The sequence below is a fragment of the Podarcis liolepis genome (genome assembly GCF_965112155.1).
Source record: "Podarcis liolepis genome assembly, chromosome: 14".
Taxonomy (NCBI): Eukaryota; Metazoa; Chordata; class Lepidosauria; order Squamata; family Lacertidae; genus Podarcis; species Podarcis liolepis.
Genome location: NC_139569.1, coordinates 47412638 through 47430194, shown reverse-complemented (window position 1 = coordinate 47430194; position 17557 = coordinate 47412638). Strand labels below are relative to the sequence as shown.

Below are 17557 nucleotides of genomic sequence, written 5' to 3'. Positions count from 1 at the left end.
ATGTGAAGTTATGCTCCGCTGCCTGTAAATTTCTCAAACCACTATTTCTCCTCTGCCCAGGAAGTCTCGAGCGCCACGAAACTGGGGAAGTTGCTCAGGCAATCCTTGCTTGCTGTGAGGACTCAGTCATGGCAGCGGCAGATTCTCTGTCGGCCGTCTTTGAAGAAGACACACCTAAGCAGGAAAACCTGGATGGCCAATCTTCCAACTCCTATAAAATCGGCACTCTTTCCTACAGCAGCCTCGCTCATCGAGAAAAGTCTTCCCACCATCAGGTGAGTGCACAGAAAGGGGAGACTTCGGGTCAAAGAATTGCAGAATTGTAGAGTTGGAAAGGACCTAAAAGGTTCCCTGGTCCAAACCCCGGCCATGGATCTTGCACAGCACTCAGGAAACCTACCTTGATGCCACATGACCCAAAGTTGCTTTCCCATCCCCCTCTCTGGAAGGAATGGTGTAAAAAAGGACAATTCAGGAGAACATTAAAACATTAAAGCGGATTTTGCCTGCAAGAGCCGAAGCCTGCGCTGATCTTGTAACTGGCCACTTTAGCCCAGGCTCCACGCTGGCTAGGCGGCTGAATCCTTATGGGTTCAGGATGTTGGCTGGGAGTGAACTTGCTCTGTAAATTGATAACAAGTCCATATACTGTATTTTTCAGTGTATTACACAACCCCATGTATAAGACGACCCCTATTTTTGGGAGCCCTCAACAGTTGTTGAGCTTCTTTTGTAAGTTTGCTGAGCTGTTGAGCAGCTTTTTGACGATCCCCCACTCTGGCTGACGGAACTGGTGCCGTAATACACCGCATACTGGCACTCACCAAATACTCTTCCTAAGCCAGGAAGAGCGGGTAAGCAGCCTCCTCTCTGACATTTCCCTGCTACTGCCGCAGCACCAGCCCTTACTTACTTAGCATATTAACCCGTGTATAAGACGACCCTCAATTTTAAAATTCAGAAGAAAGGTTGTCTTATACATGGAAAAATATGGTGAATGCTACTTAAACTATAGAAGCCCCTCCAATTTGTTATTGATCATGCCTCAGAACCACCAACTACAGATGAAACTAGCACATCTAACAAGACATCTTGACCAGTAAATATACGAAATATAACTATATTGTGCTTGATGAAAAGTAAGTCTATGAGTTTTACATATACAACAGTGGCTCAAAAAGCTTTGGCTTTTTGGTGGGGAAGGAGCATCGATTGTTCCCTATCTTTGCACATGTAGAAGGATCATTTAGTATTTAGGTATTTAATGGTGACTGCCCATCATCTCCTGTTGATTAGAAGCAGCTATTAGACATGATAATCACCCTCTTTGATATAACACTATTTATATAGACTAAACGATGACTGATGAAGAACAGTAGTAGTAGTAGTAAGATGATAACGCTATTTAAATGTATGTGCCTAATGAGATTTCGAACCAGGTTCGGTGCTTAATTCTGCAAATCATAAAATGCTGGGAGACTGAAAAGGTCTGCACTGAAAACAGAGCTCTAAAATAGCAAGGAATGACCTAGCCACACTCCAGCACTTTAAAGTCTCATTGAATTCCAGAAAAGGGAGAGTTAACCACGTGCTTAAATGCCTCCCATGGGAAACAATGTTTAAGTGCTTGAGGCAGGCTGTGTAGCACCTTTCTTGTACCTCATGGCTGGCCAACCTCTGAAGCAGATTCTCCGTATCAACATATTTGTCCTCATGGAAATTGAAGCCACCAGGACCGAGGGCTGCTTGGGTGATTTTTGGTGTGGAACTGGGACGTGTGCCCAGAAGATAAAGTTGGCCCTGTTCCTCCTGGTGGGACAAGTGCCGTCAGTGCAAAACGAAGCATGCGTGTCATCAAATTCCCTTGATATACAGTACTTAAACAGGTTTTAATTATTTCCTCCATCAAAAGGCCCCCTCACGTGCGGCATCATTGTTTGCCAGAGAAAGCGCCACTCTGAACGGGGGTGAAGGGGTCTCTCCCCCAAATCAGACCCTCAGCATTTGCCTCAGTCACTGACAGGGGGAGAGGCGACAATTTGTGTGGTGAAGCCTATTTGAATAGGGTATTGTTAGAATACTTACGGTCCACTTGACAAGGGCTCTTGCTGTAAATAGCACAATTTGACTCCAGCTGTTAAAGGGAGGTTTTGACAGTCGCTGAATGGGATTGGGGGGGGAGGTGCTTTGCTGCAGAGGAGAGAAAATCAATACTGGCCTCTCGTTCAAAGCAACCTGCTCTTTTTCTTGTTCAGTTCTCCTTCCGGGTTTATATAAGGTGATCTGCCGTTTAGAAAGGAAGACCTAGCTACTGTTTAAAAGCAGGGTTGGTTTGTGTGTGTGTGTGTGCATGTGCAGACTAAACCAGGCAACAAATGCTGGCAAAGTAGATATTTTTTTATCGGTAGATCTGTGATCCTAAACGAAATTGCACATAAATCCACATGAAAGCAAAGAGATCCCCTTGGTTTCAGGCATTACAATTGCATTTCTGCATACAATCGGTTGCCTCTGTACTTCAGTTTTAGAGCTGGAACGACTGTCTAACTCTGCTTGTTTTTTCCCCTGGCTGTTATTAAAAGTCCTACAAAATCCACAGCTGGGCAGTAAGACATTTATTAGTACCAAGCAACTTTCCAAAAGCCTGCCACTATTCTGTGACGCTGTCATTGGCCCTAATAAAGACATCACCCAACTGTGGATTTTTGAATTTTTTACTGGGCGATTTTTGCTTCTTAGAACAGATTCCTCTTCTGTGGACCTCTTGAGCCAGTGTGGTGTAGTGGTTAAGAGCGGTAGTCACGTAATCTGGGTAACCGGGTTCGCGTCTCCGCTCCTCCACATGCAGCTGCTGGGTGACCTTGGGCCAGTCACACTTCTATGAAGTCTCTCAGCCCCACTCACCTCACAGAGTGTTTGTTGTGGGGGAGGAAGGGAAAGGAGAATGTTAGCTGCTTTGAGACTCCTGAAGGGGAGTGAAAGGCGGGATATCAAATCCAAACTCTTCTTCTTCTTCTTCTTGGGCTCCCTGACAGTGTGGCTTCCTCTATGGCCTGGTGCTGATCATTGCCATCTAGCTAAGCTGTGACCTGACACTCCTTAGTGACAGAATACCTGGCTAGGGGTAGCAAGAAGGCTTGGGCATGGGGCTTCCATGGCACCACATGAGGGGTGGTCTTTGGTAAATTTTCATAATATGGCACCCTGTGCGAGGCCAAAAATTGACGCACCCAGACTGATCTCTCAATTATGGATGTGCTCAATTATATGGCTCTATGCTCTGTGCGGGGCAACCATCTAAATCATTTTGCAGCACAAGGGGTTGATTGTGCAGGTACCAGCCAACCTTTAAAAATGATCGCTGCTCCCCACCACCCAAAAAACAGAAGAGAGGAGGAGTTCCAGTGCTGCGCATGCAGCAGAGGAAAATATTTACTTTGTTCAATTCTTTGCTCAGTCCAGTTTCCATTTTCTGCTGCTATGTAATGAAAAATGAAAAACACAGAAGCATAACAATAGGGAGAGGACTCTTGGTTTAAGAGATTTTTCTCCTAAACAAAGAGTCCTGATTTTTCTCCTAAACCAAGAGTCCTCCCCCTATTGTTATGGTTCTGTGTTTTTCGTTTTTCATTACATAGAGGCAGAAAATGGAAACTGAATTGAGTATTATTATTATTATTAATGCTTAATTGTGAGTGAATTTAACATGTAATAAACTACAGCTTGTATGTCAGTGCACTGATATAGTTCTCTAACATCCCGGAGTTAAAATGGCTTCAGAAATAAATGTGTTCAGCATCTAGGCCCACAAATGTAGTGGCACCTCCAGATTCAAAGCTCCCAATTATGAGCATCTCTTTCTGTTGTCAGGAGCTGCTAGATTTAAGTGCCTGGCTGGGGAGGAGGTGTGTGAGCCTCACTGAGAGAAGGAAGCAAAGACTATCCCTGACAGCTTCAGACAATGCAAAGGGGGGAGGCAGCGGATCGATGCTCCCTCCCCCAATCTTGGAAGTCTCTGCTGCTCCTCGCCCCTCCACTGTCCCGCCCCCACCCCCGGTCAATGTAATGACAAGAAAATTGGTGTAGAGGCCAGTCTTGCAGCTAGATCATTTTAGACCCTGGACTTAATGGTCCTCCAGCACACGCACACACACTAAACAGTCATGTGTGATACTCTGGTTAGGAAGCAGACTGCTCTTCTCTCCGGCCATGCCAGGGTCTGCAAATGCTCCTACATTCCTGGCACATGAGAGCAAAAAATAAACAGCCCCCCACCAAAACACACACACTAAAGGTTGGACAACCTGATTAAAAAAGAGAGATACCGTATTTTTCGCTCTATAACATGCACCAGACCATAACACGCACATAGTTTTTAGAAGAGGAAAACAAGAAAAAAATATTCTAAACGAAATAGTGGATATATGATTTTTGTGGTTCATGCTGTGGCCACAGACATGTGATTTGACAGTGAGTTTGGAGTAGCCCAATGCAAAAATCCTGAGGATCCATGTGGATCCATGCTTTGTAACCACAGAGGAGGGAAGGAAGAGGAACCATGGAGCCTCTGCTCACGACTGCAGCAGGTCCCCCCCGCCACCCGCAGGCATTCGCTCCATAACACGCACAGACATTTCCCCTTACTTTCTAGGAGGAAAAAAGTGAGTGTTATGGTGCAAAAAATATGGTACTTTGAGCATGTGCTGGTTCATATTTTATACCCGCTTCAATCTCCAAGACTACAGGAATAAAACAAGGTTTGCTTCTGCAGCCCTAAGGCTGAGCACATTTACTTGTAAAAAAAAAAAAAAAGGATAATAAGTATTTTTAAAGTGAAAAGAAAAATATAGAAATGGGCATCTGTAATCACCTGCTTGCCTGCCTGGCTCTCCCTTCTCTGCCAGCCTATAAAATAGTTTTAAAGGTATGAAAAGCTGCTGTGTCAACCTTGGTGGGGCTGAGACCAGGCCTGCTTGCTGCCCCCCCCCCCGCACAATCTGTCACTCCCCAGGTGGTCATTTGGTAGTGGGGGGCAGGGTGGAGGCTGGACTTTGGTCCCCAAGTCCAGCCTGAGCTCCACTACCGGTAGAGCCTTCAACATTTGCATGAATTCTGCTCCTATTTCTAAATGTGTGCTAAATGAAGCAGAGCTGTTTTGCATTGCAGTGTGTGTGGAGAGCAGCAGCAGTCAAGGAGAACATAGAAGCCCCTCTCAGGTACCCTCCTGTCTTAGCTCTGCGCTGATAGGCCTGCCGCTCCCACCTTGGGTGCCCACAGCCAGCAGCTCTGAGGCTTTGGGTGCTGGACAGCTCCCATAGCCATATGCCTCGCTGGGGAGCTGTCCAGCCTCCTGGAGCCTGACAGCAGGACTGGGTAGGTGCCTTCAGAGTTGTCTTCAGGATCAGGTTGCTTGAAGGTTGGCAGGGCGGGCAGGGGGGGCACATGGTGTGCATGCCCTATACTCCTGCCCCTGGTCCCCCACAGCTTCTTGGCCCAAGGTCCCATGTCTGCCCCACTGCTGTGTGAGCCCACTGGGAGACTTTGGCTGTTAGGAGGTTACACAAGGGTCCTCCCCACCTGTCAGGGAACTGCCATCAGAGGCACGGGAGAAGGAGAGGGTCTCTGATTCTGCAGGGGAAGGTCCAAGCGCTAGAGGGAGACTCAGCCGGGAAGAAGGGGAAGAGAATGAGTGTAACACCAGGGATCAGGGAGAGCAACGGGACAGGGAGGTGCAGGGGCTCCAGGACTCTTCGGTGGAAGTTAGTGAGGAGAGCCCAAGCACCCCGCTGCCCACGCCCACCCTGCGCAGGAGACTCCCGCGCAGTGAGAGGCGGAGACGATTAGGCGTCAAACAACTCTTATGTTGGCAACGCTTTAAGAAACGCCCACAGACAGATTCTACGAGTGACTAAGGGCAGCCACGCTGAGATGGGCTGTGCAGTCCGGATGGTTTAACCAGGCAATCTAATGCTCAAACGGAGCAGGATTACGCACGAGTAACTCCCAACCACTACACCACCCTTCGCAAATGAATGGGAACTTGAAAAACAAAACAGAACTCTTCTCTTCAAGGGCACGGGCATCTTTGAAAAGGAGAAAGCTGTACTGACATTCAAAAAACCTGGTTTTATATGGAATTTTACTGTCACTGAAATTAACTCAAGTTTCATTTGAAGATAACGCAGCACAGCTATTTAAAGCCTTCTGAATGCCAAACAAAGGCTCGTTTCCATGCTCAGTTATTACTGGGCCTCTGAACACTCTATGCTGGGTCTGGGATTATTTTTTTCCACTTGAAAATGTTTATATATTAATATAAGCAATTTGTAGATTGCCATTTATATTTCTTTTTTTAAGCATTACTGAGCCGCCATAACTTAAAATATCAGGGTGAAGTCCAACAATAAAATATAAAACATATTTAAAAACTACAGAAACCATAAAAGGGAGCACGCTGAGGACAGAGCAGTCAAAGCAGCCTTGAAATACGCTTCTAACAAGTAGAACTTTCTGTGGCATATGAATCCAGACCCATTTTTGTGATATCAGTTTAAATCAAACAGACAAAACACACCAAGCCACCAAATGCAATTTCTGCCGGCCTCTGTAATCAAGTACAAGCAGCTCACTAAGCGGTAGCCTTTCCAGTCCAAAATGTTTGCTGATTTTGTGAAGCAATATTTTATGCTCATAAACTGGCTGCAAGGTGGGAGTGCAATTCCATTTATCTTGATATTCTTTAGCTTTATAGAGCCTGCCAAAGTGTCCATCTGTTCGGCGGAGATTGCTTCCCCTCGCGAGTGGTCAGGGGGAGTGAGCCGGGAGAGGTCAAAGGAGCTTCTTGACCTCGGGTGTTTCTTGCCGGAGCAATTGGAGTAGAGGGAGCCGGGTGCCATTACGAGGTGCTGCTCAGCAAAGCAGCCCCCACTTTAATTGGTAATGATAGCAGGGAAGACACAGCGAAGCCACAGCCAGGAGAAAACAAAAGGCATCCAATATAGTAATTTATTACCGGTCGCTGGGTTTCAGCCGCTTGGTTGTTTTACCCCTGCCGTGGCCGCGGAGAGCAAAAAGAGGCTCCAGCACTTAATGCAAAATGGAGGCCTTGCTGCTGGCAGGGCAGCGTGGGGCTCGGAAGAAGATTGCCTCAGCTATTAGTTGGATCGTGGATTTGTGCTCGTTGGCTCGGCTCTCCAGGCCCTTCTCTCCAGTGCATCAGCTGCAATTTCCGGCTTGCTTCTTCGCCTACAATTTGCCCTGCCAATCTTCAGGCTGCTGAGCTGGTGTCAGCACTCAAACACGGTGAGATGTTGGGGCCCATGGAGCCAAAAGAGGTGCATCTGTCCACAGTGTTGTCCCAGGATGCCTCTGGCCCCACATTTACAGGTGCCAGGGGCTGCTGCAGCCTCTTTGGGCAGTGGCCTGCACTGTGCTAAGCGCTAAAGCTGCCTCTCCTCTTTAGTGTATGGGTGGGGTGGAGGAGGGCTGCAGGTGGCTGGCACCAGTGGGGGGTAAGTGAGGGTGCTCAGCAGAGAAGGGCCAAGGGAAGCACTGGGAGTAGCTCTTCAGGCTGCTGTCCACCAGCCACATCTTAAGGATCCTGCTTTGCATTTTTGCTCATTGCTTCCCAGAGCCAGCAACACAGCCAGTGGTTGGAGGGACTTGTTCCCTTGCCAACCATTTTGTATGGTTCGTTTAGTCCTACTTTGAATCCTGTCCATGATTCTGCTGCATAGTTATTCCAGCTCTCTGCTTTTTGTTCCTTAAAGGTAAAGGTAAAGGGGCCCCTGACCATTAGGTCCAGTCGTGACCGACTCTGGGGTTGCGGCACTCATCTCGCTTTATTGGCCAAGGGAGCCAGTGTACAGCTTCCGGGTCATGTGGCCAGCATGACTAAGCCGCTTCTGGTGAACCAGAGCAGTGCACGGAAACGCCGTTTACCTTCCCTCCAGAGCAGTACCTATTTATCTACTTGCACTTTGACGTGCTTTCGAACTGCTAGGTTGGCAGGAGCCGGGACTGAGCAATGGGAGCTCACCCCGTCTCGGGGATTCAAACTGCCAACCTTCTGATCGGCAAGTCCTAGGCTCTGTGGTTTAACCCATAGCGCCACCCACATTTTGTTCCTTTTGCTAAACCAAAAGAGGACCTTCCCTCTTATTTCATGTCTTTGAAGGTGTCTTTGGTGAGGAAGTTTTATAAAAAGCTTTTTGAAAGTCAACTGTATCACCCCTCTCTATATGCCTGTTGACACTCTGAAAGAACTTGAAGAGTTTAGTAAGATAGAACTTATCCTTGCAGAAGCCCTGCTGCTTCCATTTCAGGACTTATTCTTCTATATGCTTTGTAGGTCTTTCTTTAACAACACTATCCACCAGTTTTCCTGGAATAAACTTTAAGCTAACCAGTCTGTGATTTCCCCGATCCTCTCAGTATTCCTTTAAAAAAATGTTGCTACAGTGGCTGCTTTCAAGGAAGACTGAAACAGCCCCAAGAATCATTCAGTTTTTCAAATAATGCATCCGATGGCAAAAGTATCCCAATATTACTTGAGATGTAGAAGAGGCATCTCTAACCCTGATGCCCTCCAGATGTTCTGGACTACAACTCCCATCATCATCATCCCTGATCATTGGCTGTGCCAGCTTCTAGGACCAATAGGAGAAATGTTGGTGTGGAATGTGTGATTATTCACAGTGTGTATGAACATCCAATGAATGTTCAGATTTGTTGGGAGAAAATCTCTCAGGCAGATATGAATATTCAAATAGCATCTGGAAGATCTCTCCAAGGCAGGATCTGTGAAATGTGTGCTGGAGAGATGTGTGCTCGATCATAGCTTTGTAGAATGTGCAAGGACTTGGCCTCAGATTTACTCCTGAGTAAAAATGAGTTGGCGGGCCTGTATGTTGCTTACCTTCAGCATTCTGATTCCCCCAAGTTTTTTGGGCGTGACAATCTCTGGAGCCTTTCTGCCCTGTCCTGACTCCAGACAGAGCAGCCTCCTTGCAGCTTCTGACTTTTATTTCCTATCCAAAGTTTCTTATCAAAAGGCAACAGTTTCTCATTTGCAGACTTAGCAGACCTAGGTGTAAAAGCATCCAGATTTCCTTGTTCTTCACGGGTATGAATAACCATTCCAGTGTCCGTGCCACTGGGAACCAGGCCTTTATTTAGAGAGCACTAGGGGTGTGGTGACCTCTCCCTTTAATGGAGGAGGGAGGATGGTTTTCTTTGCAAAACTACCACATGATTCCATTTCTTGGTTCCCTTGTGGAAGGAGAAAGCTTTGGTTGCTCCTGTTGTCTCTCGATTTAGCACTAATCCTGCCGTAGGACGCCTTGGCATCAGGAAGCTGGAGTGCCTGAAGAATTCAAGTGCTCTGCTTCCTAATGGACGTGTGCATTCTAAGTGGGCAAGACATAGTTCCTAGAAGCAGGTGAATCCCAGCGGCAAAGAGCCTGCAGAGATGAAAAGGTCACCTGGTAAAATAGCATTTCCATTGTACTTTCCATAAAATGTTTGTGTGGTGGGTCTGGCTTAGACCAGTTAAGGTTAATAGCCTGTATTGATGTATTTGAGGATGAGGGGGAAGAGAAGAATGACCTTTCCCTGGAAGCAGGGGATTAGCCTCCTCTCTCTGCCGGGTTTTGCCAGAGACTCTTTCCCCCTTTTTAGTCACTGAGTGTGCAGTGAGCACTAGCAGAAGCAGCGGAGTCTTGGCTCTTGCTGAATTGCACGTGGTAGTTCTACATGGAGGAACTGAAGCAGAAGGAGCAAAAATGGTGAAAGAGACCCCCCCCCATTGCAGTCCACACAGGCACCATTTGCACCCTCCTCCCAAACTGACTTCACCTCTCACAATTAAAATGTGAGGATTGCATTTTTATTTCACTCTGCCTGTTTTTAAAAGGAGCTTCCAAAACATTACAACAGAACACCACCATACAAATCCATTTTGCCACCTGCCCACCTCTGAAATGCCATGCCTTTGCTCTCAGTGTCATCTTGGAATATGTGATAATAATAATAATAATAATAATAATAATAATAATAATAATACCCCACCCATCTGGCTGGGTTTTCCCCAGCCACTCTGGGCAGCTCAGCACAGAATATTAAAAACACAATACAGCATTAAACATTAAAAACTTCCCTAAACAGGGCTGCATTCAGATGTCTTTTAAAAGTAAGATAGTTGCTTATTGCCTTGACATCTGATGGGAGGGCATTCCACAGGGCGGGCGCCACTGCTGAGAAGGCCCTCTGCCTGGTTCTCTGTAACCTCACATCTCGCAATGAGGGAACCACCAGAAGGCCCTCAGAGCTGGACCTCAGTGTCCGGGCTGAACGATGGGAGTGAGACAGGGCCTTGCCTGGAGTGCTCTCCCAAGAGAAATCCATCAGACTCCTTCTGTGGGTCACCAGAGATTGAAGATGCTTTTATTTAACAGTCTTGACCTTTGGTTTGCATTCGCTTTTGGTTGTTGGTTGCATTTTGCTTTTAGAAATTGTTTGTTATATTTACCTTTCTGTTGACTATACTATGTGCTGTGGGTAATTTTTAGTGGCTGAGCAAAATGTACATTATTCTTGTTCTTATTATTTTCAGCTACCCACTGCCTGCCATACCCAGTGGCCTTTTACCATCCTGCCTGTGAAGACAGAGCGACAGAACATCCATTTTTACGTCCTTCTCTTTGATTTGGAAAAATTGGCCGAACTGCTGCATTCAGCCCAGCTCAAGGGACTGAAGTCATCCAGCTCATTCCACAGCTATGACGCTCTAAAGAGAGCCAAAAGCACAGCTGACAAAAGGATGCTAATGATGAAACGCAACAGAACTTCTGGGTCACTCTTTCCATTGGATGGGCAAGTCAAAGCTCCAGCTGAAGAGCAAACATTTGGGGAGAGTAATGCAGTTGGCTCTTTGGAACAAAGTGGTGGCATCAAAAGACACAAAAAGCCGAAGAGTTCAAAGAAGGTTCGGAGGCAGCCATCAGGAAAAGTCAATGTGAATGTTGTCATGGATGCAGCGAAGCTCCTTTTGTCGTGCCTCTTGCCTTGGGGTGTGGATGGGGAGTTGGATGATCTCTGTGTTCAGTATTTAGATATCTTGAGACTTCTCTATCCAGTCTCACTTGGACTTATGTCAAGGAACAATCATCTCTCTCTGACATTGCCAGGATGGCGCAATGCCAGTTCCCCAGGGGCGGAACAGCAGCAGGAGGCAAATCACTTGTTCTCCAGAAAAGTGCTGGATTTGTGTCACAGGTACATTAGTGTGGCCCAAGAGCAAACAGGAAGGGTCAATGGACACACAAAAAGCATCCGTACCACAGAGAGATCCCTGACTCTGAGTTACTTACTGAGAAGGATATATTTAGTTCAAAGGATATTTGGCAGGCCCTTAGAAAAGACCAGGTAAGAACTTCCATTTTCCAGTGTTTCTCTAATCCCAAGCAGGCAAAATGTTAGATGGCACAGATGGATGGGCAGACATTCCTTTGTCATTCATAGTGTAGCCTAGTGCCATGCCCTGGAAACCCATTAAGAGTGTTTCCAAATTACTCTTAATTAACCCACATTTATATCCTTTGGTGTACCAGTTAGGATTTAGCTCCTTCTCATTTCATCTCCATGAAATGGGAATAATAATTTGCATCATTTATTTGTTTTGCTTGCTCTGTTTATTCCTTGCTTTCTAGAGGGTCTTACAGATGGTTCTCAGTTGGTTGACTCCCAGCTAGCCACTGCTCAGGGGCAGAAATCCCTTGCTTTAGTCACTGAACTTTAGTCACTTTTGCTTTCAGACCATTTTTCTGGGCCATGATTGTGATGGAACTGTGTTTTACAGTGCTTATTCCACATATTGTCATGTCCCATAGGCTGCCACAAAAAGGGGAGCAAATGTCTCAGAAATTACCAAGGCCAGCCCCATATAGCTTAGGCTTCATTTTATGACATCTAGGCTTGAAGACATGAACAAAGATATATTTTGTGAAACAGATTCCAAGCCACTGTTGAAAACTGGGGTCTCCACATAACCTTACTTTATGTGGGAGGCTGAACCTTGTAAATAACGATTGGGCTTATATCCAAGGAACTAATGACATCTCCCATGCCTAGATTCAGTTTCAGGCACTGTCCCAATTCTCAACTTCACCGAAGCCACCAACCAGATTATTATTATTTTTAATGAGGAAAGAAGAGTGTCACAGACCGTAGAGTTGGGACCTAGTGAGCCTAGGGCTTGCTGATCAGAAGGTTGGCGGTTCGAACCCCCGTGACGGGGGTGAGCTCCCGTTGCTCGGTCCTGGCTCCTGCCAACCTAGCAGTTCAAAAACACAGCAAAGTTCAAGTAGATAAATAGGTACTACTCTGGTAGGAAGGTAAACGGCGTTTCCATGCGCTGCTCTGGTTCGCCAGAAGTGGCTTAGTCATGCGGGCCATATGACCCGGAAGCTGTATGCTGGCTCCCTTGGCTAGGTAAGCGAGATGAGCGCCACAACCCCAGAGTCATCCGCAACTGGTCCCTTTACCTTTAGAGTCAGTCAATAGGACAGAGCTCATCTGTTACCCATCCCCACCCACCTCAGACATCATTCAGCACCTCTCCATTATAAGGCATTATAAGCCTGGAAACTAGTAAAGGTCTTGAAATTGAATAGCATACAATTTTTGTAGTGCACATTTTGAGAAATTTCAGTCTCCCTACCTTGATAGATATAAATATAGACCAGGAAATGCCTGGTTGGGGCACTCCTGGTTTTCTATTTGCATATAAAAAACTGGACCATGGAAACTGGCATTTCCCAGAATTAATTAAACTGAGGAGTTGAAATTGGCAAGTTGCAGGAATCATCGTCCCAAGACGCAGTAAGAAGGCCCCTTGTTTGGTCCACCCTTTTGACACTTCCTCACACACCATGTTTGGTCTACCCTTTTGAAAGTCCACGATTAGTTGCATTTTTATTACTCCTGCCCATTAAACAGGAATATCAAAATGAAGTTGTTTGGTTGGTTTGCTTGTTCATACCCACTCAAGGGCACATTTATTTTGCTGGCTGCTCCTTCAGCATCTGGGCAGGAGAGAAACAATATGTGCCATGTTTTTGGCCGAGCCAAATGGAGCATGCTAATTAGACAACTGGTGTGGATGATCATTGTCCTTCAAGAAACCTACATGGCTCTTGGGTCTGGCCTTCTAAGGACAACTAACTTGAAAGCTGGGGGGAGGGGAGAGATTGTACTGCTAATTCTGCCAACAGTCAAGGCAAGACGAAAGGTGGCTGCGAGGGAGGAGCCTGTGGCAGGCAGGCAGGAAGTCTAGATGGCAACTGTGCAGCTGCCAGTCATTTCAAAGGGGCCTCCCATGACTTGCAGCTTATATTGATGAGGAGCACAGTCCTTTCCCTGCTTCCTTGGATGCTGGGAACTGAGCCTGACAAGTCAACACATGCAAGAGGCTGGGGGTTTGCTTTGCTGTGGACTGTGGGCAAGAGAAGGGCCAGGCAGATGATTTTTCCTTGTTGCTTTAAGCAAATGAGCCTGCTTTCTTTGGCAGCCACTGAGGACAAATGGCTCTTGGGAAGTCTTAGCAGGCTGCCCAGCTTCACACTCTTTGATCATCTGTACACTAAGGGAGGGTCCTCCTCCAGTTATATATGTATATTGGGTTAGAGAGCCAATGTTAGTCCTACTCAGAGTAGACCCATTGAAGATAATGGGCATGACTAACTTAGGTCCATAAAGTTTACTATAGCCCAGGATTGCCTGCACTGATCTCTTTGACTGTTATAACATTTCCCCTCAGTCGCCAGAAACTGGAGTCTGCACGCAACAAATGGAGACCCACACCATCTCTTGGGACCACAAGTTCTTATGAAGAGTCCACTAAACGTGAGTATCAGGAGACAGTGCAGAATTATAGCACAAGACACAACTCATGTTTGTTTTCTAGGCATGACAGCATTGAAAACACATTTCGAGGTGCTGAAACATTAATGTCATCCTGTGAGTTGTGAGAAGGGAGCCTGAGTTTCCATATGTTCCTCTAATACCTTCTGAACTTTGCAAGTAGATAAATAGGTACCGCTCCAGTGGGAAGGTAAACTGCATTTCCATGCGCTGCTCTGGTTCGCTAGAAGCAGCTTAGTCATGCTGGCCACATGACCCGGAAGCTGTACGCCGGCTCCCTTGGCCAGTAAAGCGAGATGAGCACCTCAACCCCAGAGTCGTCCGTGACTGGACTTAACTGTCAGGGGTCCCTTTACTCTTTACTAGGCAAACTAAAGCCCAGGGGCCAGATCCAGCCCAATCGCCTTCTAAATCCAGCCCGCGAACAGTCCAGGAATCAGCATGTTTTTACATGAGTACAATGTGTGCTTTTATTTAAAATGCATCTCTGGGTTATTTGTGGGGCATAGGAATTCGTTCATTTCTTTTTCCAAAATAGTTTGCTGACCCCTGCTTTAATATCATGATCATATAAACCTATGAATAACCTGTTGCAGGCAGAAAAACATACAGCTGATGTAAGAAGAAGCTGGCCAGTTTCACTTCTCCCAGTTCCTGGCAGCTGCATGGGCCACAAGATTTTTTTTAATTTTTAATTTTATTTCATAAGCAACAGCTTTTCTCACCCCAGAAGCAGCATGCCATAAACTCATAAAATCTGATCGTGTCTTTGTCTTCATATCTTTTAACAATGAGTCTTGTAGCACCTAATATATTTATTGTAGCATCAACTTGGTCAGATGGGTTTGATTTTTCAGCATACCCATAGACCTTTGGCTCAGAGCTAAATGAAACAACCTCCCCCTTTTTGAGAGTTTGCCCAACGTGACCTGCAAAAAGTCAATATTCATTTGTTGTTATAAACAGCAGAAGAAATTTCAGGAGTGGACAGGCAGGTGCCAGATTCCTCAAGGAAATGAAAAAGGCCTACATCACGCCCTAAATTATACAGTGGTGCCCCGCAAGACGAATGCCTCGCAAGACGGAAAACCCGCTAGACGAAAGGGTTTTCCGTTTTTCGATGCGCTTCGCAAGACGAATTTCCCTATGGGCTTGCTTTGCAAGATGAAAACGTCTTGCGAGTGTTCCAATTTTTTTCTGCCCCCCCCCTTTTTCTAAGCCGCTAAGCCGCTAATAGCCTTTTAGCCGCTAAGCCGCTAAGCCTTTAATAGCCGCTAAACCGCTAATAGCGCTAATCCGCTAAGCCGCTAATAGGGTTGCTTCACAAGACGAAAAAACCACTAGACGAAGAGACTCGCGGAATGGATTATTTTCGTCTTGCGAGGCACCACTGTAGTCAGATGGGGAATCCTTTAAATAACCAGTCCCCTTCCTCCAAAAGGATGCTGAATATGAAACAGTTAGGTGGGAGCTGGTTGTCTGAAAGGGACCAGGGAACAAAGCTGCTCAGTTTTTACCCAGAGTAAGCTCCATTGAATACAGTGGGACTTCCTTCTGAGCAGACAGTGTAAGGCTTCATTTACAATAAAGGAATCAACATTCCAAGTGTTTCCTAGTAAATGGCTGCCTACAGAAGCATTGCAGTTAAAGAATTTAAAGTGGATTGGTGACCATTTTCTTCAAAACTAAAGGAAGGGCTTCACCATTTCCTTCACTTGGTGCAGGGATTTTATTTTTCCTATAAACAGGACTCCAATTTTGCACCTACACCCCCCCCAACTTTTAATTGTTCTCCGAGAATGTAGATGGAAAATAAGATCTGGACATGCAAGAATGAATAATAAATATAATGGAACCATGGATTGGGTAGAGGGAAGTCAAGGGATTGGAGAAATCTCACACTGTGATATTGTATTGATGTTTATTTTATATTGTTTGTTATGAATAAAACCCAATAAAAAATAAAAAAAATAAAAATTGTTCTCCGAGACATAGAGGGAAGGAAAAAAAGAAAACCAGGACATTCCAGGATCAAATCAGAAACTAGGATGGCTTCTGTAATTCTAGGACTCTCCCTAGGAAATTGGGACACTTGGAGGGTATGTGAGAATTGAACATGGAGCCTTCTGCCTGTGTGGGGCCTCTGCCCCGCCATTAAGTCACAGCCCCGCTTTGCTTCTCCCCACACCAACTTCTCCCATTTTCTATACCAGCTCCATTAGCAGTTCCAGCATCCTCAAGATATTCCTTACTGCTCTTTTTCCGTTTAGCTTTATATAGCTCATATGTGGGTGATTTATGGGTAATTTAGCTATATCCTTAATTCTTTACTGATAAGAAAAATAGCCATTGGTAACCAAGACTAAAAATAAGGTATTGGTTTTTTTAAAGCTGGGAGAAATAGATACTCTCCTACGCTGATGTTATGTAAGTAAACTGGAGACCGTAGGGCATATTGCATTACACCCCAGGATGGATTTTCTTCAGGGGAGGGACCTTGGAAATCAAAACTGAGGAATCCGGAACTTCAGTTACATGTGATTTGATATGTGTGTTGTCAAGTGGATTAAATTTAAGTGGGCTGTATATTGCAAACAGAAAGTTCAGAGGTAGTCAACAATACCAGGATTGCAAACAGAATATTTTAATATATTATAATATATTATAATTATCAATAAAAAGTTTGTGAATGTTTATTCAAAACCAGCCAAGGAGTCCAGTTCACTTTGTTGCGTCTTCAAATACTTTTTAAAGGGTTCCCATTCATCTTTAAAGTCACAGTTATCCTTGTCCCGGGACAAGGATGAAACTTCTTTTCTTATGTTGCCATCATCTTTTACATGGCCTTCAAGACAAGCGGTTCTGTTTTAAAGGCCTGGTGCATTGTTATACTTCAACTGGATGCAGCCTAACAAAGAGTGTCTCCTCTATTTTGCAGACATATTGGGGTTTCCTGTCCATGAACCAGAGAACAGTTCACTTGTCAAACTCATTTCGTCTTGGAGAGACCAATCCATAGAGGTAGGAAGTGGGTGCTCTTTTGCCATTGAGAACCATTGTGTAGGCTTCCTTGAAGCAACAAAGTGCAAAGAGACCTTGGATAGGTGGTGGCAATCCACTGCAGACTGCTGGCATGGGGAACAATATATGGTAGCTGAGACATTTGGTATGACAGAGAAGCCCACAGTCACTTATCTGTTGGTGATGCACTTGGTGCCGAAATCCAGCCAGGGTCACCTTCCTTGTCAGCATAGTGTGTCCTGCAGGGGCACTTTGGCATCTAGCCATGGTCAGCTCATGTGAACAAGGGAATCCAGACCAAAGCAACTTTTGCAGATGGAATTAGGAAGGCCCACAGCCTCCAGATCTCTGCCTTGATTCAGGACCAGTTCACCAACACAGACACAGCCTGCTGAAACCATGAGCAGAAACTCCATGTGACATATTTGTTGCTGACCTGTCGGATTTCCAGTGATTGCCCTACACATGTGTAAGACGATCGTGTCAGGGAATAGGCTGGCCCGGAACCTTTCGCATATTGTGCTAGTTCTGCATGTATAGAAATTATCTGATATGGATGACCATGCAAACATCTGAAATAGCGCTTTGCATATAAAAAGGTGATGCATCTAGGGGA

The 17557-nt window shown here is 45.7% G+C and overlaps 1 protein-coding gene across 1 annotated transcript in view; it reads left to right on the top strand.

The window, feature by feature from the left end:
- The window catches only part of WDR72 (WD repeat domain 72), a gene marked incomplete at its 5' end in the record, with an annotated part of 66435 nt that overhangs the window by 22903 nt on the left and 25975 nt on the right, over positions 1-17557 (top strand). The window contains 4 exons of the mRNA XM_083475648.1: positions 61-275; positions 10613-11424; positions 13817-13902; positions 16859-16941. Coding sequence (XP_083331774.1) covers positions 61-275; positions 10613-11424; positions 13817-13902; positions 16859-16941 — 1196 coding nt within the window. The remainder of the gene's footprint in view (positions 1-60; positions 276-10612; positions 11425-13816; positions 13903-16858; positions 16942-17557) is intronic.